Source organism: Colletotrichum fructicola (assembly GCF_000319635.2).
Source record: "Colletotrichum fructicola Nara gc5 chromosome Unknown KSG_Nara_v1_contig04, whole genome shotgun sequence".
NCBI lineage: Eukaryota > Fungi > Ascomycota > Sordariomycetes > Glomerellales > Glomerellaceae > Colletotrichum > Colletotrichum fructicola.
The window spans coordinates 1,314,435-1,340,163 of NW_027094054.1; the positions used below are offsets into that span (position 1 = coordinate 1,314,435).

Below are 25,729 nucleotides of genomic sequence, written 5' to 3' on the forward strand. Positions count from 1 at the left end.
CGACCTAGCTTGTATGCAAAAGTATAAGCCTTCGTTCAATTCCATTCGCGATGCCTTCTCACATTACCGTTCTTCCTGCATCGACACAGGCAGGTAGACACACCATTCGATTCTTACTTGAGTCGGAATCAAAACCATTTGTCCGCGGAATCTACCGAGACGTCACGAAAGCGCCCGTCGAATTTACCAGTCTTCCCAACTTTCAAGCGGTTCAAGGAGACATTGCCACTGGGAAAGGTCTCGACTTGACCGACTCAGATGCCGTGCTTTACATTCCGCCACCAACTTGGGATGGAACAGACCAAGCAGAATTCGCTCACAAGACGGCCAACTTTGTTGCAAACGCACTGAAAAAATCTCGAAGTGTCAAAAGATTGGTCATCCAATCGGCGTTAGGTGCCCAGCATGAACCGGAGAAGATTGTGAGTCTTGACTGGAGCAAGATCCACGATGCGGTAATCGCTGAACATATATCAAGGGCACACTCAAGCTCAACAACATCGCGGACAATATTCTTAGAGATGCAGCACCGGAAGTCATCATAGTACGACCGGGCTACTACTTTCATGTTTGGCAAGAGGCATTGAAGACGATGCAGGAAGACCCACCGAGGTTCGAGTCGCCATTCTCACCAGCAGACTGGAAGATTCCTATGGTAAGCTCATAATGTCAGGCGCACGAGAGTATTCACTGACGGCCTGGCAGCTTAGCACCAAGGACATTGGTCAATATTGCGCCGAGACACTTCTTGCCGACGCCATCGACCCAAGTAAGCGAGACGTGAGACTTTTTGGCCCCCAGCACTACACCCCACTCGATGTAAAAGAAGCTCTCGAGGTCGTTACCGGAAGAAAAGGCGAAATGGTTCTGGTCCCCGAGGCTGGACTTGCGGAGTACTGGGGTAAACAGATTCCAGAGGTCTATCTGTCAGAGTTTGTCAAGTTCATCAAAGCACAGTTGCCTGGTGGAGTAATGGCTGAAGACTATGAAGATGGGAAGGATACGGTCAGGTGTCATACCAGCTTGCAGGAAGAGTTGCGGGAGATGTTTGCACAGCATGAATGAGCGCTGTCGCTGTCTCGCCAGAATTTCGCAATTCAGCTTGCCCAAAGTGTTGCGATGAACGTCGGCCATTTGCAAAATGTCCGATGCCGTCCGTATTCATCCGAATTACGAAGCGGTCAAAAGAACAGCGAATTACTGTCAAACTGATTGTGGGAGGCCTAGCGGCCGGAGGGATGAGCTGGTCAACGTACGCCGTCAGTGAACTTCGAAGTCGACGATGAGAAAGCAGTATGATGTACCCTGAATATTTCTAGTCATCCAACGAGCTGAGAGATCTCAAAATGACGTTGTGATGCGTTGACAATCCTATCTTTAAACTTTGCTTGCTACGTTGCCCTGCAGACTTTGTAGACAAATAGGAGTTGGAGCGGTTCCCCCTCCCACCGGCTATGGGCTGCAGCTTCCGGACCCCGAAATAGTTCGCCTCGTCCCATTTTGACGTGACCCAAGAAATAGGCGATCCTTGTTTTCCACCCGCGATCTTCATTTTGGTTGGTCAACGAAACCATCATATTGACATTGATTGGCTAGCCTTCACGCTTGGGATGGATGCAGCTGGAACTAAAGCGAGCGGCTGCAGGTGATCACGCGAAGATCAAGGCAGACTTCCCGTCGACGAGTTACATCCCGCGGATTTTAAATCGCGCGACTGATCAACCATCTGCGTTTTAAGGATTTGACCCCGTTTCAAAACGTCTCTTAGGGTATTATCTGGGGTATCGGCTTACGGCTTTACTTGCGACTCCGGCGCCGAAAGTGCCAGCAAAATCAGTCAGAGCATGGGCTAAAGATTCTCCCACTTCTTTACGTATATGTTGCAAGGGAACTCACATCGTAGAACATACTCCTCACTTTCTTAGTTTATCGCCTCAACCGGTCTTTACAATGCACGCCATCGAAACTGGCATGCTCCCTTGGGCGTGTATAGGCCTTGCCGCATTCGCAATAATTCGAGTGAGTTCGGAACCCACAAAATCTCGATAAGAAAGAGGGCTTTGACTAGAATGATGATCTGACTATACGTCCAGTTACTATTTTTGGGCCTGCGTAACCCCTTAAATCATATTCCTGGGCCATGGTACACTCGATTCACACACTATGTCTTGAAATACAAGACTATGAGCGGATGCCGAATCCACTACGTGCATGCTCTGCATTCCCGCTACGGACCCATCGTCAGAATATCGCCGTTTCAAGTTGCCGTTGCAGACCCCGAAGGTTTTACCGCCATTCACCGCATTGGGTCAGGTTTCGTTAAGACGCAGTGGTATGAGGACTTCTCCGGTGGATCCGGTATTGGTATTGGGGTCTTCGCCGTGACAGACACGAAAAGACATGCAGCACGACGCAAGTTATTCGCCCGCGCTTTCTCCACCGCCAACATCCGACAGAATTGCGAATCAGTCGTGAGAGAGAAAGTGGTCAAAGCTGACGACAGAATCAAGGCAGAGGCACTGAATGGTGCGGCGGATGTGCTCCACTGGTGGCTGCTCATGGCCTCGGATGTCATCGGCCAGCTGGCATTTGGAGAGTCCTTTGAGCTTCTCGAGAGTGGAAAGGTTGGTGACACGCTTCTTTGATGCTACTGGCAACTACAATAGCCTTCAACCGGGTCAAGCATTCAGGCCTTGGAGTTCTCTGGCTAATGTACAATAGAAAAACGACTATATCGAAACCCTCCACATGGCCGCTATCAGCGCAACACTCAGCTATGAGTTGCCCTGGCTCCACAAAATCTCTGGATACATCCCCATCAAAGCATTGCAGAGGGTTCTTAACTCTGGCAATAAAGTCAGCGAGTATGGTGGCAAGGCCGTCTCCAATTTGATGAGACACAGAGACAACAAGGCAAACATCTTCGCAAACATGCTAGCCGAGTGCGATGCCAACGAGAAGGTAGATCTTACACCGCAAGACATCAGGATCGAGGCCAACAACTTTATCTTCGCGGGTGCTGACACAACATCATCGACACTAACCTACCTCGTCTGGGCGGTGCTCAAGAGACCTGATCTTCAAGCTCGACTGGAAAAGGAGGTAGCGGCGGTTGAGGAGGCGTTGCTGCTAGAGGATGCTTTCTTGGAGAAGTTGCCCCTCCTGAACGCGGTTGTTGAGGAGACTTTGCGGCTCTTTACCAAGCAATCTGTCACGCGTAGTCCCTTCAAAAGGCACAACTCTGGGAGGCTATTACATCCCGGCTGGTTTGCAGGTTGAGACACAAGCTTTTACCCTTCATCGAAATGCCGAGATCTGGCCCGAACCCCTCAAGTAAGTCGCGCACCGCCTATGTGGGACTACAAATGCTGACCAAAGAAGATTTGATGAGACAAGATGGCTTAATCCAAATGGCCTAAGTCCCTTGCAAAAGAGCACATTCTGCCCTTTTGGAGCGGGGACGCGCGTGTGCGTTGGGCTCCACTTGGCTCGCATGGAGCTCAGGATGGGTGCCGCATTGTTGTTCAGAAAATGCCCTGGCTTGAAGCTTTCGACATCAATGAAGGATTCCATGATGGATATGGAGAACTTCTTCATTATTGCGCCCGTTGGCCACCAGTGTGATGTCACGCTTGACGCTTGAGAAAATGCAGTGATTTCGCAAACATAGCATCTAATGAGTTCAAACAATAGAAACCATTCCTCTCCAGGCATAGGATACGCTCAGAAAACACCATCGCACGACTTGCTGTATTACCAGGCTGTCAAGATTGTGTCGAGAATAGTGATACACTTCTCTATTCACCACTTTTACCTCCGATTTCTAGTGCTATTCTTTTGAAGGTCCTCAACAACAAGACTTTGCAGTCCTGACCCTGTGATATTGTCAAGGGGAGCAACAAAGGCCATTTGGCTCCAGCTGAATTGAGTGTTGCGACCGCCGTACACGAATACCTCAAATCGTCCGGCAAACACTCCGTCGATCCATGCTACGCTGCCATGCAAGACATCGGTCTCAATTCTAATCTCTGCTGGTAGTGCCGACACCGTCACCGGATCATGTGTCGAGGTGCTCACATTCACCCAAATGCGTCCTGGATGTCCAGGATCAAGTTCAAGCGCGTCCTTCTCGTTCACAGATCGCACGGGGTATAGGTAGCCATCCGCATTGAAAACAAGGCTTCCATCGTTTCCAAGGGATAGTGTGTTGTCTGGGCCGGAGAGAGTGAAAGGGCCCGTCGCGTTGAGTGTAAGGGTATAGTTCATTCCCTTGCTTCCATGTCCAAGATGCACCTCTGCAAGGTTTTTGTCAGAGCGACTCCACGAAATGAGAGACTTGGAAGAACCAGTGGGCGGTAAAACTCGGTCCAGATTCTGGCCAGGTGCAAGAGGCGAGAAGACATCGATGCTGGATGAGACTTCGTCATCCACAAGCTTGGGCCCACGGCTGCCAGACCATGATCGGGCGCCAACCAGTGCAATTCCTCGACGCATTGCATAGTATGCTTCAAGCTGAGTAGATGCGTCTGGCCCGTTGTCATTCCATGCTGCCAAAATGGCGCCTTTGTTATCTGGAGATGCGTCCGGCACTTGCTCAGTCTTGTTGAACGGGTTGTAATCGGCCGGTGTCCACTGCCAACCGGACTCATCGGCGAAGTTGAGCACACGGCTCTCGTTGAAGAATTGCGGATATCTGGCCGGTAAAATGGGCATGTGGTCGTTTTTGATGGACATGTATGCCCACCAATCTTCTGAGTTGATGATATCGTATCCAGTGTTCGCAAGGAGCACTGGGTCTGACTGCCCGTATTGCCAATGTTGGATGATGACGTCTTTCGAGATGGTGAGATTCTCTGAGGGCTCTTCTGTTCCCCAGATACGGATTTTCTTGCCGGTTGTGTTGTTGATGAACTCTGACATCTCGTTTACAAAGCCGATGTAGTCGTCAGCAAGAGTAGCGTCGTACTCGTCTGCGCCCACATGCACTTCTTTGGTCTCGAACCAAGGGAGAAACTCAGACCAGATACGCTTCACTGTCGGGATGGTGTCCGGATACGACAGGTTAAGCAGGTCGCGTTTGGCCAAAGACAGTTCTGGCTTCCACTTCGTCAGATACAGGCAGTGGCCAGGTGCCTCGATCTCGGGAATGACAGTGACACCCCTTGCAGCGCAATGGCTTTGCAGATCGGCAAAGTCCTCTCGGCTAAGAGTCTCATTCTCACGGCCGTGCAGAATGGGCAGCAGCGACTCGTCCTCGGGTCTCAATGAGAAGTGTGAATAGACGTCTTGCCATGATTCGTTCTTTCCGCGATTGAGTGGGTAGTTGTCGGAGAGATGGTAGTGAAACTCGCTCAGCTTGAAGAAAGACGCGTAGCTGCACAATTCTTTCAAGAATTCTGGTGCATACCACTTACGCCCGGCGTCGAGCATGAAGCCGCGTGTCTCGTATGCCGGCGCATCAACCGTCGTTTCCACAGGAAGGCTTCCATTATGGGCAACGAGAAGCTGCAAGAGCGTTCTTGTTCCCCACCACATACCCCGGGCTCCGGTGCCACCGATAACTGCGGCGGTAGGCGAGACAGTGAGCTCATAGCCTTCCGATGTGGACTTGCCGTTTTGATAGGTGATCGCAGATCCGTTGCCCGAGAACGAGCCGAGAAGGATACCGCTAGCGTTGACATTGGCGATGCGATCCACCCGCTGCAAAGTCCAGTTCTCGCCTGTAAGCTTGCTGATGTCTTCTCGGAAGAGTGTGGCAAAGTCGAAGCCACTAGGTGGTATTAATGTGAGGCCATCCGTATCGGTTTTGCATGCAAGCTCGTTCTCAATGAAAATAGTCTTTGGGCTCGTTGCCGACGACCACACCGCTCCGGTGGCCGCCAATCCCGATGTTCGGAGCGGGGGCGGGAGAAGTTGGAGCCCCCAGGTCAATGCCGGAGCGCATAGCAGCGCCGCGATGATTCCGACTACCATTGGATTTGATGCAATGCCGTCACAGCTCAACGAAACTCCGATTGGCAACTGTATTCGAAAAAGGTGTGGTCGGTCAGCATTTTGACAGATCAACACTACTTGTATTGCGTCTGATCTCTCTCGTATCTTGGGTTGCCCCTCACGTCATTTAACCTAGATAAGAGAGACCCCGCACAACCAGCTGGGATCTTGATGTAACAACGCATGTTGTGCGATAGTAACGTCACGCAACGATGATCATTGATTCGGCGCAGGGATGCCGACTAGACCGCCATACCTTCGTGCCAAGGGCCCTTCTGCACTGGGAATGCGAGGGAGCCACTTAACCGAAGAAACAATTGATGATGACAAACAGTACTGGTTTTTCCAGAACTGCACGTCTCAGGAAATCGAGAGTTGGCTTTGGGACTTGCAAATGGTCAGAATTCAACGTCGCGAATAATCATTGAATTTGGCATGAGAAGTTACATGTGCAAGTGACAATTGTAGCAAGATGTCAAAAACGATAATGAGCGCAAGCAGTTTAGCCATTCATGTTGCATTCTATGCAGTTGAAGTAGTCAAGACAACAAGGTTGGGTTTTATTGAGATTAAAATTATTTGAAAGAATATTTGGTAATGTTAGAAGTGAACCGTAATATGATGACAGCTTTCAGGGTTGTGTACTACGAACGTGTGTTGCAATATTTCGAGGGGTGCTCAGTCTCAGCCCAATTACTCGGAGCAAGACCAGCAAAGCGTGGAGTTGGCACTGGCGCAAGAAGTATCCATGGTGGCCTTCTGAGGGTAGGGGCACAAAATCTGCTGCTGAGCAGTGTTGTTGGAGGTCGTTACAACAACCGGCGAAGATTGAGGTTCAGTGCCATTCTCAACCCAAGCCCGAAGCTGGGAAAACATCTGCTCGGGTTGGCCGCCGTTACCTCCCCAGCAGTGTTCAAGGCCGGGCACGCGGTAGTACTTGTAGAACGACGTGACGTTCCCGACAAAGTCTGCGACCTTGTTGTAGTAGCGAAGTGTGCCTCCCGGAGAGATGCTTTGATCGGCCTGAAACAGTCAGTTTCACCGCAGATCCAAGGGCAAAAGATGACAGAAAGGCAACTTACAAGTCCGTGGTAGGTCATCAGCTTTCCGCCGGCGTCTCTGAAGTCTCGCAGGTCGATTTCGTCGGTCTCCATGTTGGACGCAAAGACCAACTTGACGGCGCGGTAGATGGTGTCAAAGGTTCCATCAGTGATGTTAGGAAGCGTTGCGCTTGGATCTTTCATAACGAAGGCTTGCCAGGGGAAGAGGATGTTTGCACGGCCAGCGCTGGTGCACACCTCACCGGTGCAGTTGGTTGGAGCAATGACTGAGAGATCGCTTCCGATTTCATAGCCATCGTACAAGAACTTTCCGTTCGAGAAGCGAGGTCCGGTCCATGAGGCGTTGGCAACGGCGGCAGCGGCTTGGGTGATTGCGAGTGTGGTGTTGGTCGTAGAGCAGAAGAAAGAGTCGCCGATGTGGCTGAAAGGATCGAAGGCGGCCCGGCAACCTTCAGGGTCGCTGATGAGTCCATCCTTCACACCATCTAAACCGTCACAAGCAGCGATTCCGAGAGTAGTGAGGGCGTTGAGCTCGCAGTCGCGAGGGAACTGTTGCGTGTTCTCCATGTAGAAGCTGGGCCAGATAGAGTTGATGTAGAACTCGGCCCAGTTCAGCGCCGGGGCAGCCGCCATGATGCCGTCGTAAACATCTGGGTACTGCTGCGCGACCTTCATACCCATGCGACCGCCTTGGGAGCAGCCATTCCAATAGGAATAGAGAGGCTCTTGGCCGTAGTAAGATGAAATAAGTTGCTTCACGATGACAGCCTGATGAGACGATTAGCCAGTGCGGCGGAACAGGACGCGTAGCCAGACAATTAACTTACCTCGTCTTTCATGGCGACTTGGCCAAAGTTTTGCAGCGCATTCGTGTTGAGAACTCCGGGGCTCTTCAAGAGCCAGTCGGTGGGATTTTGAGCAGTGGGAATTCCGGCATCGGTGGTGACGGTAGCATAGCCGTTAGCAACCGCATTAATCATAGCAGCGTAGCTGAGAATGAAGCGGCCCGCCGTCCAGCCGCCACCTCCAACAGCCTGAAGTCGGCCATTGTAATTCTCTTCGGTTGGCAGCCAAGCCTCAACGGCGATGTTGTCATTCTCAGTTGTGTGGCTGTACGTCACAGTGACGTTGCAGAACGTGGCATTCCGCACGTCCAAAGCCGGTTGTGAATATGTCCAACCCTTGGGTACATCGAAACTGTAATCGGTGACAAGATTGGCCTCAACTGAGTGGATTTGAGCTCCAAAAAGAGTGATATTGGTGAACGCTGCAGAGGCGCAGCCCGTGGCGTTGACGGCGAGAGCGGACATGGTTGCTGTTGCAAAGGGATGCTGCAAGCTGTCGGAAGAGCAAGTCATGCATGCTCTGGCTTCTGGCAGAGCTTTAAGTACTGCCAGCAGAAACTGGATCGCCGAGATCTTCATCCTAACGACATGGAGCAAAATGAGGCATTGATCGAGGTAATTAATCTCTTTGTCATCCGTTGTCTAGATTCTCGATTGCAAGAGGGCCTCTTCCACTGACTGAGGGTCGCCGCCGTGGCTCGTCCACTCAAAAAATTCCGTATCGAATACGAGAGCGGATGTTGCCCCACAATTGAGCCGGATCCGTGCCGGCACTCCGGAGGCCCCGATGTAGCCCATGTCGGCACTCACAATTAGAGCATTATAATTGGCGTCAGTTCAAGAGATTTACATTTTGCAGAACAAATAGGACGAGATTTACTTGTCTCTTTACTGTAAACCTTTCTTTCCGGAGTCCACTGGCGTTGAAATCCGCAGCCGAGATCGAACGTTGCATTTGAAGAGACTTTACTAAACTGAGATGCGTCTCATTGACATTTGGTCTAACAGGCCGCGAGCTCGCATGATCAATCATCAAATCTGAATTCTTGACCAACAAGCTTCTCGCTCAACTCCCACAATCTCTTCGCATCGACCTCGCTGGTCGCCCACGAGTATACCTCCTCCAAGGCAGGATCTGCAACGTGGCAGTCAGACAAAAAGGCACCGTTCTGGCTCTTGATGGTCTCATCAAAAGAAGCAAAGACATGAGTAGCTGCCCCTTGATCCAAGGTCTTGATCTGCATATCTGCCATGCCAAAGAGCCACTTGTTCCCGTAAATATGGTCCATCTCCGTCAAGTCTGCCGAAAAGGCGGCTTGATCCTGTAGTCCATGTGTTGCGAGATTGGTAAAGCTTACACCAGGACACATGCCGAAGGACAGGAGGCCCTTGTCGCCGAGCTTCCTGGCCAACGCCAAGGCGGTGAGTGCATTGGCCGTCTTTGACTGGCCGTACGCCAACCACCTCTGGTAGTTCTTGCCCTCATTGAAGTTGTAATCGGTCCAGCGAATGTTGCCGACGCGGTGGCAATTACTTGACACGAAAACGACCCGAGGAGCTTTGGCGGCAAGGATCTTCTTGATAATCAAGTTGGTAAAGAGAAAGTGACTGAGGTGGTTTGTTTGAAATTGACTCTCGAAGCCATCTTCTGTCAGCTTAAATGGCACAGCCATAATTCCAGCATTGTTGACAAGCAGATCAATCGCAGGAACATCGACCCATGACATGATTGTCTCGGCAGCTTTGCGGACGCTGTTGAAGGACATGAGATCCATTGGAAGAAGCTTGACGATGATTTCCGGGTGGGCGGTCTTGAGGGCATCCGCAACAGGCTGCATCTTTGAGACGGACCGACTGGCTAGAATAACAGTCCCAGGCTTGCTCGCGGCAACTTGGGTGATGAAGCTCTCGCCAAGACTTCCAGGTGAGGGACCTGTGACGAGAATAGTCTTTCCGGCAATTCGAGGTGCATGGAACTCTACCAGCTCGCTAGCAGTGGTGTTGGAGTTGCAAGTGGGTCCCATGTTGATAGAATGCACTGTAGTGTCTAAGAAGGGAGGTACGATAGAGCTTGATTGTGAGATGAATGATGGTGGACCGAGAGTTGATGAATTGAGGTACGCTGTATCTTTTATGTTATTTTCAACATTTTGAATCGGAGTCATTGTCAATTGTGTGGCGCATTGCTGGTGCCGTTGATGTTGACCGTGATGATGGACCCACCAAATCGGCGTGAAATCCAGCCGTGCTCGGAGACTTAACGTCAATGCAACTATTCCCAGTAGCGGACTTCACGGTCTCCGCTGTGCGCCACTTTCCCGTCCCTTGGACTTAACGGATTTACGAATGGGACACTCCGTGTCATGCATTTGACCTTTCGTGATAGCTTTTCACATTGGGCGCAATCAAAATTCGCATCTGTGTTGAATTAAGTCGATAATTCTAGCTTCGGTTGCTCTTTGTCAACGGCGGTGTAAGTGAAAGTAGGGCGCGATTGAAACCTGACAACAGGCGGAACTTTCGCAGTTCTTCACCTCCCGTCATAGCTTGGCCAGAATTACACTGAGATACGTCAGCCAGCTCTTCCAATAAGGCAGCGTTATTGATCCTTCGGCAAGCTATTGCCCAAATTTCACGACACAGAATGCACAAATGCCGATCAGAGGAACAACTGCCTAAGTCTGGGAAGATCTGCCTAACTAGCCAAACTCTGTTACGTACAGCACCACAGGGTCAGTGCTGAAGCCCAACTGAACCCACACACAGGAGAACATTGCCTAAACACTTTTTAGAAGGAAACTCCGCTAGAAACTAGTCAGTACAAAGTCCGCACACCTTTTATGGTAATGCTTGCAACATCATACTCGTGAACGACCTTGGAGATATTACAAACCACGTCAATGAAGCTATCTTACTTTAGGAACAGGCTTACTAGGCAAAGAAACCGTCCGTCCGCCGTTTCAAAAGGCTGTATTGGGGAATGGACTCAGAGTATAAGTAAAGCCAAGTTGATGCCCAAGATCAGTTGTCGTCCATCTCATACTCGATCAATCAGCCAGCATCAACTGAACACACCATCTGTCATTGAAATCTGTTCAACCACCTTTCACCAATAACTCAACATGTCTTCCTCCAACTCAATCCGTTTCGACAACCGTGTCGCCATTGTCACCGGCTCTGGTCGCGGTCTGGGCCGCCAACATGCCCTTCTCCTCGGAGCCCTTGGCGCTTCCGTGGTAGTCAATAGCACCACATCCACCACAGCTCAAGCCACCGCCGACGACATCATCAAAGCGGGCGGAAAGGCCACCATATGCGTTGGCTCCGTCTCGGATGAATCAGTCGCCCAGGCCTTGGTCAAAACGGCCATCGATACTTTCGGCCGCATCGACATCATCATCAACAACGCCGGAACATTTTACCCCAAGCCGTTCGAGGAGACTACTGCGGCCGACTTGCGGGAGATGCTCTCGGTCCATGTTGAAGGATCCTACAACCTCACCCACGCAGCCTGGCCTCACATGCAGAAGCAGAAATACGGCCGCGTCGTAATGATCATATCTCACACCGTCTTTGGAATGACTGGAGCTTCGGCGTATGCAACTGCCAAACTTGCCCTCGTAGGCATGGCCAAGACACTTGCCGTTGAGGGAAAACCACACGGCATCCAGGTCAACTCGGTTGGAACGACAGCATTTACCGATGCGGCCCAGGCGAACACCGCCGACGCGGGGACGCAGGCATTCATGAAAGCCCACATGCCGGCCGAAGACCCGGCGCGGGCTGTTGTGTGGCTCGCTCACGAGGATTGTAAAGCCAGTGGCGAGATAATTGGTGCTCAGGGCCGAATTGTCAGTCGGATCTTTTTGGGCGAGACCAAGGGTTTCCAGGGATCTCGTGAGGGAGAATGGAAGGCCGAGAGCATTCGAGATAATTGGGCGCATATTGTTGATGAGAAGGACTATGCCATACCTGCGAACACGAACGAGCTCGGAGGCTTGCTCTTTAAGCGGCTGGCGTCTCAGTCTTAGTGGATTTTCACATCTCAGTTGCGAATTCGCACCATACGCAACGGAGGTTCATCGACACTCGGCTTCAACGATACCGTTGACTATGGCTCATGAGCGCGGATGAGACATGGTGCCTCATAACTGCTGCTAAATTTTCAAGATGATAACATTTTCGACAATGAGATACTACTAGGAACTTTAAAGACACTAGCATCTTCAAACAATTCTGACTATACTCTTGTCCTGCTCTTGAAACCAATTCATACCTGCAGCATTCTTAAATCTGAAATAACCTAATCTCTCCGATGTACCCCGCTCGTTGCAGGTGAGAATGATCCCAAAAGAATAGCGCACCGGCTTGATGAATGTGCAACGGAGCTCAAGAAGCTTCACTCTTTGATAGTCAGGCTCCAGTAGACAGTCCCAAGTGACGTCTACTGTCAACCTAGAAAGAGGTGGGTCGCGTTGTCGGTAGGAAGACGTAGCTAAGACCGATTTGCGCTTTGTATCTCCTCCTCCTCCTCTCTGCGAAGCGTCTGCTAACCGGCCAGTGGGCGACTGACTACGTTGTCTTGAAGCCAGCTCTCGGTCAGCTTGTGAAACATCATGCGTCATAAAGTTAAGACCGTTCCACAAAGCCGTGCGGACATTTCCCCTCAACGTCAATTGCTTTCCCGTTATTGCTCCCAAAAGATCCGAAACGTCTGCTGGAACAATGTCGCATGCTATGTATTCGGCAGTGTAGTCTTTCCCGTAGTCGCGGTCGTTGAGATCTTTCCATCTCACCGGCATTCTTTTAGACGCCCACGACCATGATGGTATCATCGTTTTTTCTCTCGTATTCTGCCTGTCTGTAGTGGTCTCGATGCTAGGTTTGTCAGCGGCGCGGCGACAGAAAAGAAGCTGCCTTGGCATGTCCCTTTCCCACAATGCAGCCTTGCATTTTGAGATATCCCACCGCGTGGCCTTGGCCATCAATTCGATCGCCCATAAGAAAGCCATGAGCTTATCATCTAAAGTGCCGCATTGGCGTCTTGAATAATCCGCACACATCTCGATGTAAGTCAAAGCACCCACTTTCCGGCCACCCCTGCATTCCGGCCACCCAAAAATGATGCATTCATAACAACCACCACTTTATTAATCAACTATCGACTGGGTATCGCTGCCACTATTATACAGCTTTCGGCCTCACTAGGGTAATCAGAGGCGCTGGATTCATGTGTATCATCGAGGGCATCGCCAGCCTCAATCTGGGCCTGCCGTACGTCGCTAATGGTCGCGAACTTCGTGTTTGGGTCGATGTGAACAGCCTTCCTCTTCCTAGTGATGCTATTGTTGACTTGGGCCTGGAGGAGCTGTATTTGATGCTGGGCGGTAGCCAACTCCATGGACTGCTCTTGGAAGCCTTTCTTCACCTTTCTAAAGAGCTGGCGTTGTGTGGCGATACTTTGTTCCAGTTGACTATACAGATGTAGTTGGTCGCCAAGGTCCTTCATCTTCCTTGGCGTAGACCACTTAACAGCAGAGGAACCAGATACCCATTCCTCGTTATCCTGGGAATTCTGGGCATCATAAGCACCCTTAGCCTTCTTGTTGAGTGGTGTTGATAGTGCTAGTGATGCTGATGATGCCTTGGGTAGTAGTAGGGAGCTCATAAGTGGCTTTGCAGCAGCAACAGGCCATAACCCAGTGTATTTCCAGCCACTCTTTATATTGCTTTCTGTTAGACCAGCAAGGCGAGCCTTCTGATAGCATGTTATGAAGTTCCTCTTGCCTATGATAGTCGAATCGTTCCACTGGGTGAGGTAACTAAGCTCCTTACGATAGGCTGCCTTGACAGGGCTGAAGACTGACTGATCAAGTGGCTGGAGGACATGGGAGGTATGTGGTGGTAGGAATAATAGATGGATGTTGTTGGTATAGCATTCCCACATAAAATCTGTTGTCGTATGGCTCCCATGCCCATCTAGGATAAGCAGTCTGACCTGGTCAGGTTGAGAGGGCCTAGTCTGAGGGAGGAAGACTCTTTGCAGCCACTCAACAGCAGTATCATCAGTAGTCCATCCATTTTCTGTTGCTGTGAATCCCATCCATTGTATGGGTCAAGGTCTAGAGGAAACCACTGCTGTTGGACCTTCTTGCCCTTATATATAACCAGTGGATGCAGTGCCTTGCCAACAGCAGAGATACACTCGATGATAGATACCCAGGCTCGTGATCCAGGCTGCTTTTTCCTAACTGACTTCGTGGCAGCCCTTCCCAGCACCAGCCCATTATCCCCCTTGCCCTCAAGGATGCCAGTCTCATCCATGTTATATCGATTAGCTGGTTTGATGGCTGTGATGCGACGCATCGCGAGATATTTGAACCATTGCCTAATAACCTCAGTAGATGCCCCATTAACACGCCTGGAATCAATAGAGCGACTTCTCTGGACCTTGATAGATGGGTTTCTTCGCAGGAATCCATCCATCCATCGCTTGCCTAGGGGTTGGGTATCCCCCATGGCATGGAGGATGCGCTGGGCGAAGTCCTTCACTTGTTGATGGGTTGGTGGCAGCCCGAGGTCAGCCTGGATTTGCACCCAGCTGGCCAGCTTAGCCTCCTGGGTATGGGATAGTCGCTGGAGGTCCTCAAAGGCAGCTGCTCTCTGTTGGGCGCCTTTAGTCCGGTCTTGAAGTGTTGATCGTGGTACTCCCCATCGCCTGGAGGCATTGCGGGCCGATATGCCATTTGCCATATCGGCAAGGGCTTGGTTAATCTCATTTTCGGTATACTGAACCATTAAGTAATCAAAAAGGTATCCTGAAAAAATGATGGAGTTTGGATAAAAACAGAAAATGTTGTAGTAGTTAGAAGTAGGAGGTTATCTAGAAAGTGGGTGGCTGGGCGGCATTTTTTGGGTGGCCGGAATGCAGGGGTGGCCGGAAAGTGGGTGCTTTGACTTATTTGCTTATACACATATCAAGATTGGATGAGCAGACCTTTTCCTTGCTCGCCAATAGCAAATCGAAAAAAGTCTTTGTCTCGTTCCCCTCGTATGGGTCTGAAAGATAGCCAATATCGCTGTCTGCGCGACGTGACTGTTGACATTTCCATACCACTTTCTCGGTGTCGAAAGCCAGAGAGAACAGCGCTGCTTCGCCCTCTTGGTATGTCCATACCCTCGAATACAATGGATCCGATTTCCTTTCGAACCCACGTTCAACAAGGCGCACTTTGTCATTGGTTGTTCCGAGGCCATCACTTCGAGACACTGGCAGCTCATACTCAAGATGTTGCAGGTTCCTACGTCCCAAAAAGCCTTCATCGCAGTGCGACGCTGAGCCAGCTCCTATAACAATAGCCGCTCCAGCGTAAATATCGGGCATGTTTCGTAAAATGTCCCTCATCGCTGAACGGCTTAAGTTCTGCTCAATGCAAAGGGCATCCACCCATAGATAGCGGATTCCGAGAGCCCTGGTGACTCTGACCGCATCCCTAATCGTTTTAGGCAGCTCATTCATAACCAAGCTCTCGAGACGGGCCGGCAGGTTGTCTGACGTAGTCATGTAGGCTTTAGAGCAGCCTTGCCCCCAGCAATGGCTGAGGATGGCATACTTGGTTATACCTTGACAATTCAAGCTTTTGACGAGACGTGCTTCACTATTTTCATTCCATCCTATGTCGATGAGAAATTTTGGTTTCTCAAAACATATCGCCTCGGCTCTAGCCTTTTTGCATTTGGGGTGCCTCCGTACGCACTTGTTCATGCACTTCCTCATCCATCGGACTCTCTGTTTCGAGAATGGGAGTTGCCCTGGAGGTCTGGTTCTGATTTCCTTCAGAGCGCCTAGATTATATGTGTTATTGACGAAATTTACAAGTGTCAAGGATCAACTTACGATTGTCAGTACACGCAAGAAGATCGTCATAGGCCTCGATATCGCGGCCATCTTGGTTCACCCAATTGCAAGACACAACGAGTATGCCATCATTCCACTCGTTCCGTATTTCCATTTCGAGGCTTTCGAGATCTTCAGGAGACTCTTCATCCTGTGGGATTTGTTGCTTGAGGATGTCTAGCTGCAAAGGGTTGGTAGGAGCAATGTTGCAACTCGTACTTCCTTTCTCAAATGAGAATCCTCAGATGAGGAAGGAAGGTTTCTTGTTCATCTCAGCTGCATCTACATGTCCTTTTATCTTCGACCCTGATATCCTATCCCTTGATATCCTATCCCTTGATATCCTATCCCTTGATATCCTATCCCTTGATGTCTTACTCCAGTGCCGAACATAGCCGAGAGCATCCCATGTGACAGGCCTAGCCTGTTACACTAGCCTTCGCTTGAAAAAGCTACACCCATCACGGGCGGCAACAGACACATCATCAAACGACAGCGGAGGAGAATTCTGACCATGACCAAGTTCTATCGATAGAAGCTGGCAATGGTAGCAACGATGGATATTTGTGTTCGAGGACGCCATTGCAGGTCTGGAACATAAACGCCGTGCACTGGGCAACGGTTGAGACGGGATCAAGGGATGACGGATTCGACGAGAGACGCGTTCCAACGCGTTTAAGCTACCCCTCAATCGAGAACAGGGGCAATTCGCTGCAGGCCAACGTTCGTTGGTCGAATTTTCTCGGATCAGGCTTACGTACTCCTAGGTTGATTGGTGCCCCTTAGCCCATGATGATTGTAACATCAGCAGAGCTGCTATTGGTCGTCACGTTCAGGAGCGTGAATATGCCCGCTTGTTGAGAACATTGAATCGGAAACGTGGTTTATTGACATGCAGTAGAGGCTGTCAGCATGACAGACAAAAGATCGGTGTTGCTTGGGCAAGTAAACTTTTCGTCCCCTATCATTTCTTGCTGAAAGCCTTTTCTCTGTCATTTTCTTCCCTTTAAATCCAAGAGGCGTTGGTGGAAAGAGTGAGGGAGTGTCTAACAGCTGTGATTACGTGACGATTGAGAGATTGCGACATCGAGAGGCTGTGAGATGAAACAATCAGACTGTATACAGTCTTTGCTAAAGGCTCATGCTACATGTCATGATAGACTTATAGAAAGCCGGCTTTAGTAAGGTACCTAACTTATGTCAGTATTCCGTGTTAGTGAGGTCTGTAACCAGACAGAGCACCATCAGGAACCATTGAAGGAAGGTGAACGAACCTTCAAAATCTTATATCCACTGATCTCTGTGCCCACAGTCTGATGGCTACACGACGACATTGAAGGCTTTTGCTAAGACATCCGCGGCTTAGACCGCTCGACAAACGAAGAACCGCACATGAACTGAATTCCACTTCCCGCATCGATCCACCGTCCGACCCCGAACAGCCGCTAAAACAAATCGCAATGTTTCGGGCTTTCAGATTAATCTAGTGTAATTAAGACGTTAAGCAGTCTAGCAGAAGCTTTTAGTTCCTTATTGCGCATGCCTGTCGTTTGTTTACTTCGCGACTCAGTCGCGTTGTGGGATCCAACAAAATGGCATGTTCGCGAATGGGATGTAGTCAGATGCCAAAAAATCGTCTGTGCAATTACGTGCTTACTTTAGCAGTCTGCAGACGGAGAGCCCGATCTGCAACGCGCCTAACCTGGAGATGTTATTTAACAGAGTGTCGATATACCGGGGTTACCGTTGGACAAGGATTATGAACATGGCCAGTGCTGCGCACAACGCGTTTAACGAATTTTCAGCTTTCTGCCTTCTCTCAACTTACTCATCATGATTTCGATTTGGTCATGACCATGCGAAGGATTCGCATCGGGGGCTTCCCCATTGGCCGCTCAAAAGTTCTCACGATGGGCTAGAACGATGTTTGCCAATGCGGACGAAACACCCCCAAGTCGCGCGACTCAAGCCAATGCGAGCCCCTTTACGAAGACATGCGACCTTGCCCACTGGCAAACTCGAGCCCCCCGACCGTTCTCGTATAGCCAAGCCAATGAGGGTTACATTATTAATTAAGGGAGAGTGGAATATCGACTAATTGGGACGGTGGTGGAGATGGGTCCACTTCTCTTTCTGTGTTGGTCGTCAAAATCCACCTTCTCCGTTTCTAAACTTCGCGATTCGAGCTTCGCGCCAAAGAGCCGCATTTTCTGGCGCGAACTGTTCAGCAGCGCAGATCTTGCTGCGAGATCGAGTGATCAGCGTGGGTTTCGAGATCAGTTCTTTCGGGGCGATATGTCTTGTTCCTCATAAGCTGCTCCACGTCCCGGTTCGGCCTCCTCGGACTCTTCCCCTCGCCTAATCCTCTTTGGACTTCCTCAAGTTTCGCAGCACGGTGCACCTGAACGGTTGCCATGGACCCGTAAGGGTTGACACGCCGGTGGATCTTCGGATGGATCCGCGGCCGGAAGCTCGTTCAAAACGGACAACCTCGACTGGATTGAATCGGTTGCGGCCCCTCGATCTGGAAACTCGCTCGTCCCTTGCCAATAGCACAGCCCGTTGTTGACAGGGGAATTTAAGGGAATTACCAGCGATGCGGGACCTCCTCGCTTGATCGCGGCGCAGTCACGGCGACGAGTCGAGCCATTTTGTGCCTGGTCCTCGTGGTCGTCGCCGCGAATATAATCGGCGAGATTCTGCTTTCACTTTTTGCACTTGCTGGTCTCTCTTGCATCTGCAACTGCGGCAGTTGAATCCAAGGTCATCACTCGTTCTGCCTTGTGCTGTTGTCGTTCATTTGATCCCTGCCGGGTATAATCCTCCAATCGTTAACCAACCCCAACTTTCTTTGCCTCTCGTATTGTCTCTTTTTATCTTTTCCTCTTGTGGTCATTAAGTTGTACCACAATACCTTAATCTTTTCAGTCACTCATCATGCGCTACACATCGACTCTCTCTTTGTTGGCCTCTGGGGCTATTCAAGGCGCCCTCGCCTTGGACGCCGCCGGATGGCGCAACCAGAGCATCTACCAGATCATCACTGACCGTTTTGCGACGTCTGATGGCTCGGCCCCAGAATGCGACACCCAGATCGGCAAGTACTGCGGCGGTACCTGGAAGGGCATCACGAGCAAGCTCGATTACATCCAGAACATCGGTGCCACTGCCATCTGGATCTCGCCCATCGTCAAGAACATTGAGGGATTCATTGAGAACGCGGGAGAGGCCTACCACGGCTTCTGGACCGAGGACATCTACTCCCTCAACGACCACTTCGGCACCGAGGCTGACCTGAAGGAGCTTACCGACGCCCTCCACGCCCGCGGCATGTACCTCATGGTCGACATCGCCCCCAACCACGTCGGTCTCAACCAAAACCCTGGCGACTACTCCAAATACGTCCCCTTCAACAAGCCCGAGTACTACCACAAGGAGTGCTCCATAAACTGGAACAACCTGAAGTCCGAGCAGATCTGCTGGCTCGAGGGTCTGCCCGACCTGAAGACCGAGGACGCCTACATCCGCAAGGTGTACGCTGAGTGGATCAAGGACTTCGTTACCAAGTACAACATCGACGGTCTTCGCGTTGATACGGTCCTCGAGATCGAGCCCGAGTTCTTCAGCGTGGGTGGCTTCAGAGAGGCTGCCGGCGTTTTCCTCCTTGGTGAGATCAGCCACACCAGCCTGGACACCCTGGCCCCCTACCAGCAGGTCATCGACGGCTTCATGGACTACAGCGCCTACCACCAGCTCGCCGACTCCTTCAAGAAGGTGAACAGCGACCTCGAGGCCGTCTTCACCGGCACCAACGAGATGGCCGCCAAGACCAGCATCGACCCCTCCCTGCTCGGCTCCTTCGCTGAGAACCAGGACCAGCCCCGCTTCCCCTACACCAACAAGGACATGGCCCTGGCCAAGAACTTCTACGCCTTCACCCTGCTCCGCGACGGTATCCCGATCATCTACTACGGCCAGGAGCAGCACTTCTCCGGCAGCACCACCCCCAACAACCGCGAGGCCCTCTGGCTCGCCGGCTACGACATCAACTCCGAGCTCTACGGCTGGCTCCAGCAGGCCAACAAGATCCGCGTCCACGCCGCCAAGGCCAACGCCAACTTCCTGACCACCGAGCGCACCCAGGCTATCTTCTCCTACGGCAGCGACGACCAGAGCCAAGTCATCGCCTTCCGCAAGGGTCAGCTCTTCTCCATGTACACCAGCGGTGGCGTCAACGCCGCCAACAACGCCATGTTTGCCATCGCCCGCAACGCCCACCTCTTCGCCATCGGCTCCGAGGTCATCGACGTTGTGAACTGCGAGTCCTTCACCGTTGCCGACAAGGGCCGCCTCTGGGTGCAGATGCCTGCCGGAGGTCTCCCCCGTGTCTTCCTGCCCAAGGACCAGGCCGAGGGCCTGTGCAACGACGTCAAGGCGCCCCTTTCCAGTGCCACTGTCAAGGTTGCCGTTGACAAGAACTCTGGCTACAACAAGCGCTCGCTGCCTTTCGTCACCAGGACGATGGCTTAAGTGCAAGTTGAAGTAGTCATGCCTGTGTAGATATGTTCAGATACGAAGCGTTATTTGTCTAATGTTTAATTTTAATCAATACTCGTTCATACAAAACAGCTCATGTGACATATCTCGTCCCTGTCCTGGCCATGATGACTGTGGCTTGGTTCGTCCATTAGCCATGCCATTGATATTCCGCATGAGCTCTTGCGTAACGTTCGTCTGCCAGCTGATCCGCGTGACTGCATAGCCGCTCTAAGCCGCACGTTGTCTCCATGATTCTTTTCCCGAAAAACAGGGAGGTCATTCCAACGGAGTCTCAGTCCACCATTGACACTGAGTGAGCTTGAGTCTGAAAAAGACCCGCCTTTCGGTTTTGTGGACCCATTCTAGGATTCAATCACTGATCAGGCTTCCATTATGTGGGCCAATCAGAAGCTTGAGGTGTGGGCGGTAGGATCGCACTGCTTGTCTTGAACCTGTGATCTGCATAGGATCTAAAGACGACGTGATGGCCTCCGAGCGAGGCTTGCGCAATCTGGGCAGTATTTAAAGTGAATGCAGGTTCGACAGGACGGTCGGATGTATGAAGCAAAACAACAACTGCATACATTTATCCCTCCTGACTACGACTTAATCAGCTAATTTCAAACTGATTAACGACTTCAACATGAAGTATTTCGCGCTTTTAATCGGCTCTCTCACTCTCCTAACGCCTAGTCTGAGCCTGGCAACACACTGCCTTCCCCGCTCTCCTGTGCCGGAGCCCGCGCCTGGAATTTTGGACAACATTAACGACTTCTTTGGCGACTTGGTCGACGATATAAGCGACGCAGGGAAGAAGGTTTGGTCCAAGCTCGACGACGGGCAAAAGAAGATCTTGGACGGCAACAAGAGCCTCACGGCTGATGGGTGCAAGATGGTGCCTTGTGGGGTGGAATTGGGTGTGACATCGGCGACTTGTCTCGTTGCTGTTCTGGGACGTAAGGGAGCTGGAAAGACGGCAGACCATCTGGGCTGCTTGGCTTCGGTATGTCTTACTGCCCCTAACAAAACCCGTGGCTTTCTTCGTTTCGTAATTGGAGCGCTGACGTCTGAGGCTGTCACATAGGTCGTCGAGACTGAGCAAGACCTCAAGAGTAAAGAAGTGTGCGGTCACTGTTGGTCTGCGATTACCGGCTTAATGGACATGGATAGAAAAGTGTAGACAGATGACGGAAGTAAGGCTGGAAAAATGCCTGCCACCAGTCAAATGGCGTCGCTAGCTCGAATATTGAAATCAAAGCTCTTTCGGAAGGCACATTTCGTCCCACACAATTGGCTTCCCAGCGCGAAATTTACCATATCATTCGCAGAGCTGTCAATCATGCTTACTTTGGTCGTTTAGTGCTTCGAATCTCGACAGGGATTCGACCGCTGATGGGGTGCAGGGTAAGCGCAGCCTGCTTCTACCTGCGAAGTTGTGTGACACAACGACAACGCAAACGGAAAAGATTCCCGTACCAACTCAGCCTGCCGCAAGCCAAGATGAAGCATCAGCCAGTTGATTCCAGCTGAAGGGAGTTCAGCGCCGAGAGCGTGCAGGCTCGAATTAACCAAAAGGTTGGCCTGTCCCGGATCACAGAGCGCGTGGCCTCAGACCTTTTCCTCCCTTTTTTCAATAGAATTTTAGGCCGTTGTAATTTCCTAACCGTTTTACCCAATGACCGTTTTAAAATCGGCGTTTTGGCTGTTTTCCCTTGCCATTTTGAATTTCACTGCGGCAAAATCGCAGTCAGCGGACGACATTCAACGGCTCATTACGGAACATGATGGTAACTCGAAAGCACTCTCGACGATCTCCGCAGCATCATGGGTAGACTCTCCCAAAGTGAGAGGCACCGTCGATATTTTATTGACTTGCGTTGTTACACTTTTCGCTTGCGTCTGGTCGGTACTTCATCTGAATATCCCAGTGAAGAGAGGGCGTTTTGCGGGCTTTTTCGACAAGCTTAGATGGACCGTAATCACTATTTTCTATCCCGACACGGTGCTCGTTATTGCAGCAACTCAATTATTTGCAGCTCGCTCACTGCGGGAAAAGCTGAAGAGACTGCATTCGCAGAAAAACAAGTCTTGCCCCATTGTTCGTTCTAAACCACTCAGCTTTTCAGTATACCTAGCTAATTAAGAGGTTCGTGAACAGAAGATTCCGCTCAACTTTTGTTTCTTTGTCGAGATGGGGGGTTTCCAAGTAGACTTGGACCGGGAGGGTATCAGTGTCGGTCCAGACTTTATGAAATTCAGCCCAGGGAGGTTGGCGATATCTCCTGCCGGCTTTTTGAAGTTGATCGATATGGGACTGTTGGATCTCAAAACCATGATGGAGCGTGCGAATGTCACTGAAAAGAGCAAAGCAAACGTATTCCAGAAAGTCTTGATTGCTACTCAAGTCCTATGGATGTTTATTCAATGCATCGCTCGAAAGGCGCAAGGGCTTCCAATCATACTTTTGGAGATACACACGATGGTTCATGTGGTATGCGCATTGGCTGTGTTGCTCTGCTGGACGTCAGTAAGTTGTCACAAAGGAAATGTCTATCAATCATCCCTTAACACCAATCCAGAAACCTCTTGACCTGAACACTCCCGAGCTTTTAGGCTCGGAGTCTGACGATGTTTTGGGATCCATAAGTCTCGCGATTCAATCACAACTTTGCCCCAATCAATTTGTTCTTGCAGATCCAAGGGACAGCTACAGTCACCCCGCTGATAACGATTCTATAAACGTGATTTCGGACACTTCTGGAATCCCGCAAGACATCAATCGGAATGACCTTGAGGTTCAGAGAGAAGTTCCCCACTCTGGAGGTCTTCGGCAACGCGAGACCCTGCCATTCGGTCTCAAGTATAACGGGAGGCCAATTCTGTATCTTCAGCCAACCGACATCGTTCGTCTACGAAAGGCAACGCAATTTATCCGCGATTATTACGGAGCCGACTTACAACCTTATGAACAGGATCTTTCTAGGACTGATTTCAAATCATTTTTCTTCGGGGGGGGGGGGGCAACTATGCATTCAGCATTGAAGACCGATACGATAAGTCAAACTCGTGGTTCTATGCTGCATCCGTTCTCATTGGACCCTGGTTCTATGGTTACGACGGGCACCAGACTCTGGGTGACCTCAGCTACCGATTCTCTGTGTCCACACTGGTTATCACACTGATTTACAGTGGACTACATCTGTCTGGATGGAACGGCAAATTTCCCACACAAGCCGAGGGAATCTGCTGGAAAGCAGCAAGCATCATGCCCGTTGGAAATTTCGTCGTTGCAACTTTGGCCTTCTATGTAGACATTGACACCGTCATCGGCACAGTCATGACGTGGACTTTGTTTGCATTTGGGGCGTTGAATGGGATTGCGCGTCTTTATCTGACTGTCGAATCCTTCGCAAGCCATAGGCGCCTTTTCAATGCCCGTGTGGTTGCAGTTATTTCCTCATCTGTAATATCACGTCGTTTGAATTGGGGTTACTGTAACAACCGAGACGTGGAAGTTAGAAAGCATTTTCTAGCGAAGTTTTACTTCCTATCACGACAGAGACGCACTATGTTACTGAGACTAGCAGGTAATAAATGTTACGGTTACAAGAACATTTAACTACAGTGTTTAATAGTGTTCTGAACGGCACGCATACATAGATGGGGACTTCTACTGTTTGTTGTACATCGTAGCCTGAGACAAAAGGGTAAATAAAGTCCAGGGAGCTCACCCACGAAAGGGCACTACATATGCTAAAAAGGATTGTCCTCGGAGAGGCTCGAACTCTCGACCTTTGGATATCTCTGTCTTAGACAGAGTCATATTGAATAATATGAGACCAACGCTCTACCGACTGAGCCACGAAAACCGCTTGATACTGATTGCACAGTCGGTAACGTCTAAAGATTCGAGGCCGGGACGGTCAACAGGTATAAAACATTCCAAGAGGCAAAAGATTGACCAGCCTGGGGGTCGAACCCAGAATCTCCTGATTTCACGATTGAATCGTAGTCAGACGCCTTGCCATTGGGCCAACCGGCCAGTTGTTACTGGGATGAATCCCAGTGGATGTTGAGGAGTTCGGCGGGTAGGGAGTCCAAGAATGCGCGGGATGCAGAATTTTCACGATGGAGGCGGGTGGATGCAGAAAGCGGACCGTCGTTTGCGAGAGAAATGAAATTTTGCGGTTGGCGACGAAAGTGTGGATAGAGGCGTGGCTCGGCCCCGTCGACGGCGTTCGGGGTGGGCCATGGGGACGGAGAATATTTTGCTAGCGCCGTCGGCGGGTCGTGGTTGAGATGCCGGAGAAAGAGCCGGCTAGAGCTCTACGAGAGAAAAGTGGAATGTAGATGGGCGGAAGGCGTTGTTAGTATGGAGAGAGTTAAAGAGAACGACGGGAACTGGCGGTGCTATGGATTACACTGGGGCTGTTGGACAGTCATTGCTCGCAGAGAGCCGTCGGGAGGACTTGGTCTTGCTGACCACCACACATACGTGACTCTGCATCTTCCTAACAAGACATTTCATACATACGTTGGTGTTTGTGTCAGAGGGCGTAAACCCCTCCGAAACCCTTCGGAGAGATGTAAAAGACCGTTGACTTGTACTCAGCTGACGGGACTTCACCCAGCTCCGTCCCCGGTGATCTTAGCCGGTGGCCGATGGGTATCCCGGAGCCGAAGCCGCACACCCCTTCAGACAAGACAAGTCACTTGAAACCGATCTTCTAAGGATTACAAAGATCGATGGCAATATGGCATTTTGATTGATACACGTGGTCGATAAAAGATGGTGTCAAGTTTCATCTCATCTAGACACAAGTGTGTCTCAACCCATCGCCACCACGGCATGCAAGTCTAGAACAGACGACGATCCGCCCGAGAATGCAACCTCACTTCGGCCAGAACGGTATACCTAAACGCTAGGTTTGCCCGACTGATAGAATCCGTGTGCCAGCCTGGTTGTTCGTCACGGATGTCTCCGTCATTCAGGCTCGCCGGGCGTCGCCGTCGCGGGCCGCCCCTGGCTCGAAACGGAGCCAGTCCTGCAAGCACTTTCACTAGCGTCTCGTGATGCGACCCTCACACTCAATTGCGACGGCCTCTGAACGAGAGGCTGCGGACGTCGAAAAAAGAGGGGGGCTGGGGCTTCGGCCGGGCAGGCAGGCACTCGTCGATCGGCGACCATGTCGTGAGCCCAGACAACCCACCCACAACTCCCATGTGGCAGCTACTGCTGCAGGGGTTTTATCTGCCCTTCCCGCTGATTAATTACCCTCCCACCATGATGCTGCAGTCTGGCCCAACGCGGAAGGGATTGAGCGCCGGCTCCTGTCGGCAGTATGGCACCTATTTCCTCATTTTGCTGGTGGCCAGCACAGAAACGGAGCAGA

At 50.9% G+C, this 25,729-nt stretch overlaps 11 protein-coding genes across 11 annotated transcripts; 5 read left to right on the forward strand and 6 right to left on the reverse strand.

The window, feature by feature from the left end:
- Positions 1-50: 50 nt before the first annotated feature.
- CGGC5_v007173 (uncharacterized protein) lies at positions 51-1,065 on the forward strand (the record flags this gene model as incomplete). The annotated part of the gene is made up of 3 exons (XM_032027747.1): positions 51-422; positions 479-655; positions 706-1,065. The coding sequence occupies 3 exons, from the start codon at positions 51-53 to the stop codon at positions 1,063-1,065; spliced, it is 909 nt and encodes a 302-aa protein (XP_031875919.1).
- A 1,118-nt stretch (positions 1,066-2,183) lies between these two features.
- On the forward strand, positions 2,184-3,279 carry stcB-3 (putative sterigmatocystin biosynthesis P450 monooxygenase STCB; the record flags this gene model as incomplete). Its single annotated transcript, XM_066151814.1, has 2 exons — positions 2,184-2,624; positions 2,722-3,279. 2 exons carry the CDS (start codon positions 2,184-2,186, stop codon positions 3,277-3,279), a joined length of 999 nt encoding a protein of 332 aa, XP_066008837.1.
- Positions 3,280-3,810: 531 nt separating this feature from the next.
- Positions 3,811-5,973, reverse strand: exoI-1 (Beta-hexosaminidase; the record flags this gene model as incomplete). Its single annotated transcript, XM_032027749.1, has 1 exon — positions 3,811-5,973. One exon carries the CDS (start codon positions 5,971-5,973, stop codon positions 3,811-3,813), a length of 2,163 nt encoding a protein of 720 aa, XP_031875906.1.
- A 714-nt stretch (positions 5,974-6,687) lies between these two features.
- CGGC5_v007176 (putative feruloyl esterase) lies at positions 6,688-8,365 on the reverse strand (the record flags this gene model as incomplete). Its single annotated transcript, XM_032027750.1, has 3 exons — positions 6,688-7,017; positions 7,077-7,823; positions 7,883-8,365. The coding sequence occupies 3 exons, from the start codon at positions 8,363-8,365 to the stop codon at positions 6,688-6,690; spliced, it is 1,560 nt and encodes a 519-aa protein (XP_031875917.1).
- A 560-nt stretch (positions 8,366-8,925) lies between these two features.
- Positions 8,926-9,924, reverse strand: CGGC5_v007177 (Short-chain dehydrogenase TIC 32; the record flags this gene model as incomplete). The annotated part of the gene is made up of 1 exon (XM_032027751.1): positions 8,926-9,924. One exon carries the CDS (start codon positions 9,922-9,924, stop codon positions 8,926-8,928), a length of 999 nt encoding a protein of 332 aa, XP_031875902.1.
- A 1,098-nt stretch (positions 9,925-11,022) lies between these two features.
- Hsd17b4 (Peroxisomal multifunctional enzyme type 2) lies at positions 11,023-11,931 on the forward strand (the record flags this gene model as incomplete). Its single annotated transcript, XM_032027752.1, has 1 exon — positions 11,023-11,931. One exon carries the CDS (start codon positions 11,023-11,025, stop codon positions 11,929-11,931), a length of 909 nt encoding a protein of 302 aa, XP_031875921.1.
- Positions 11,932-13,058: 1,127 nt separating this feature from the next.
- CGGC5_v007179 (uncharacterized protein) lies at positions 13,059-13,568 on the reverse strand (the record flags this gene model as incomplete). Its single annotated transcript, XM_066151815.1, has 1 exon — positions 13,059-13,568. One exon carries the CDS (start codon positions 13,566-13,568, stop codon positions 13,059-13,061), a length of 510 nt encoding a protein of 169 aa, XP_066008615.1.
- Positions 13,569-14,234: 666 nt separating this feature from the next.
- On the reverse strand, positions 14,235-14,653 carry CGGC5_v007180 (uncharacterized protein; the record flags this gene model as incomplete). The annotated part of the gene is made up of 2 exons (XM_066151816.1): positions 14,235-14,288; positions 14,351-14,653. The coding sequence occupies 2 exons, from the start codon at positions 14,651-14,653 to the stop codon at positions 14,235-14,237; spliced, it is 357 nt and encodes a 118-aa protein (XP_066008771.1).
- A 911-nt stretch (positions 14,654-15,564) lies between these two features.
- CGGC5_v007181 (uncharacterized protein) lies at positions 15,565-15,912 on the reverse strand (the record flags this gene model as incomplete). Its single annotated transcript, XM_066151817.1, has 3 exons — positions 15,565-15,574; positions 15,658-15,745; positions 15,798-15,912. 3 exons carry the CDS (start codon positions 15,910-15,912, stop codon positions 15,565-15,567), a joined length of 213 nt encoding a protein of 70 aa, XP_066008829.1.
- Positions 15,913-18,734: 2,822 nt separating this feature from the next.
- Positions 18,735-20,327, forward strand: AMYA (Acid alpha-amylase; the record flags this gene model as incomplete). Its single annotated transcript, XM_032027753.1, has 1 exon — positions 18,735-20,327. The coding sequence occupies one exon, from the start codon at positions 18,735-18,737 to the stop codon at positions 20,325-20,327; it is 1,593 nt and encodes a 530-aa protein (XP_031875920.1).
- A 652-nt stretch (positions 20,328-20,979) lies between these two features.
- Positions 20,980-21,516, forward strand: CGGC5_v007183 (uncharacterized protein; the record flags this gene model as incomplete). Its single annotated transcript, XM_032027754.2, has 2 exons — positions 20,980-21,339; positions 21,421-21,516. 2 exons carry the CDS (start codon positions 20,980-20,982, stop codon positions 21,514-21,516), a joined length of 456 nt encoding a protein of 151 aa, XP_031875901.2.
- Between the last annotated feature and the right edge of the window lie 4,213 nt (positions 21,517-25,729).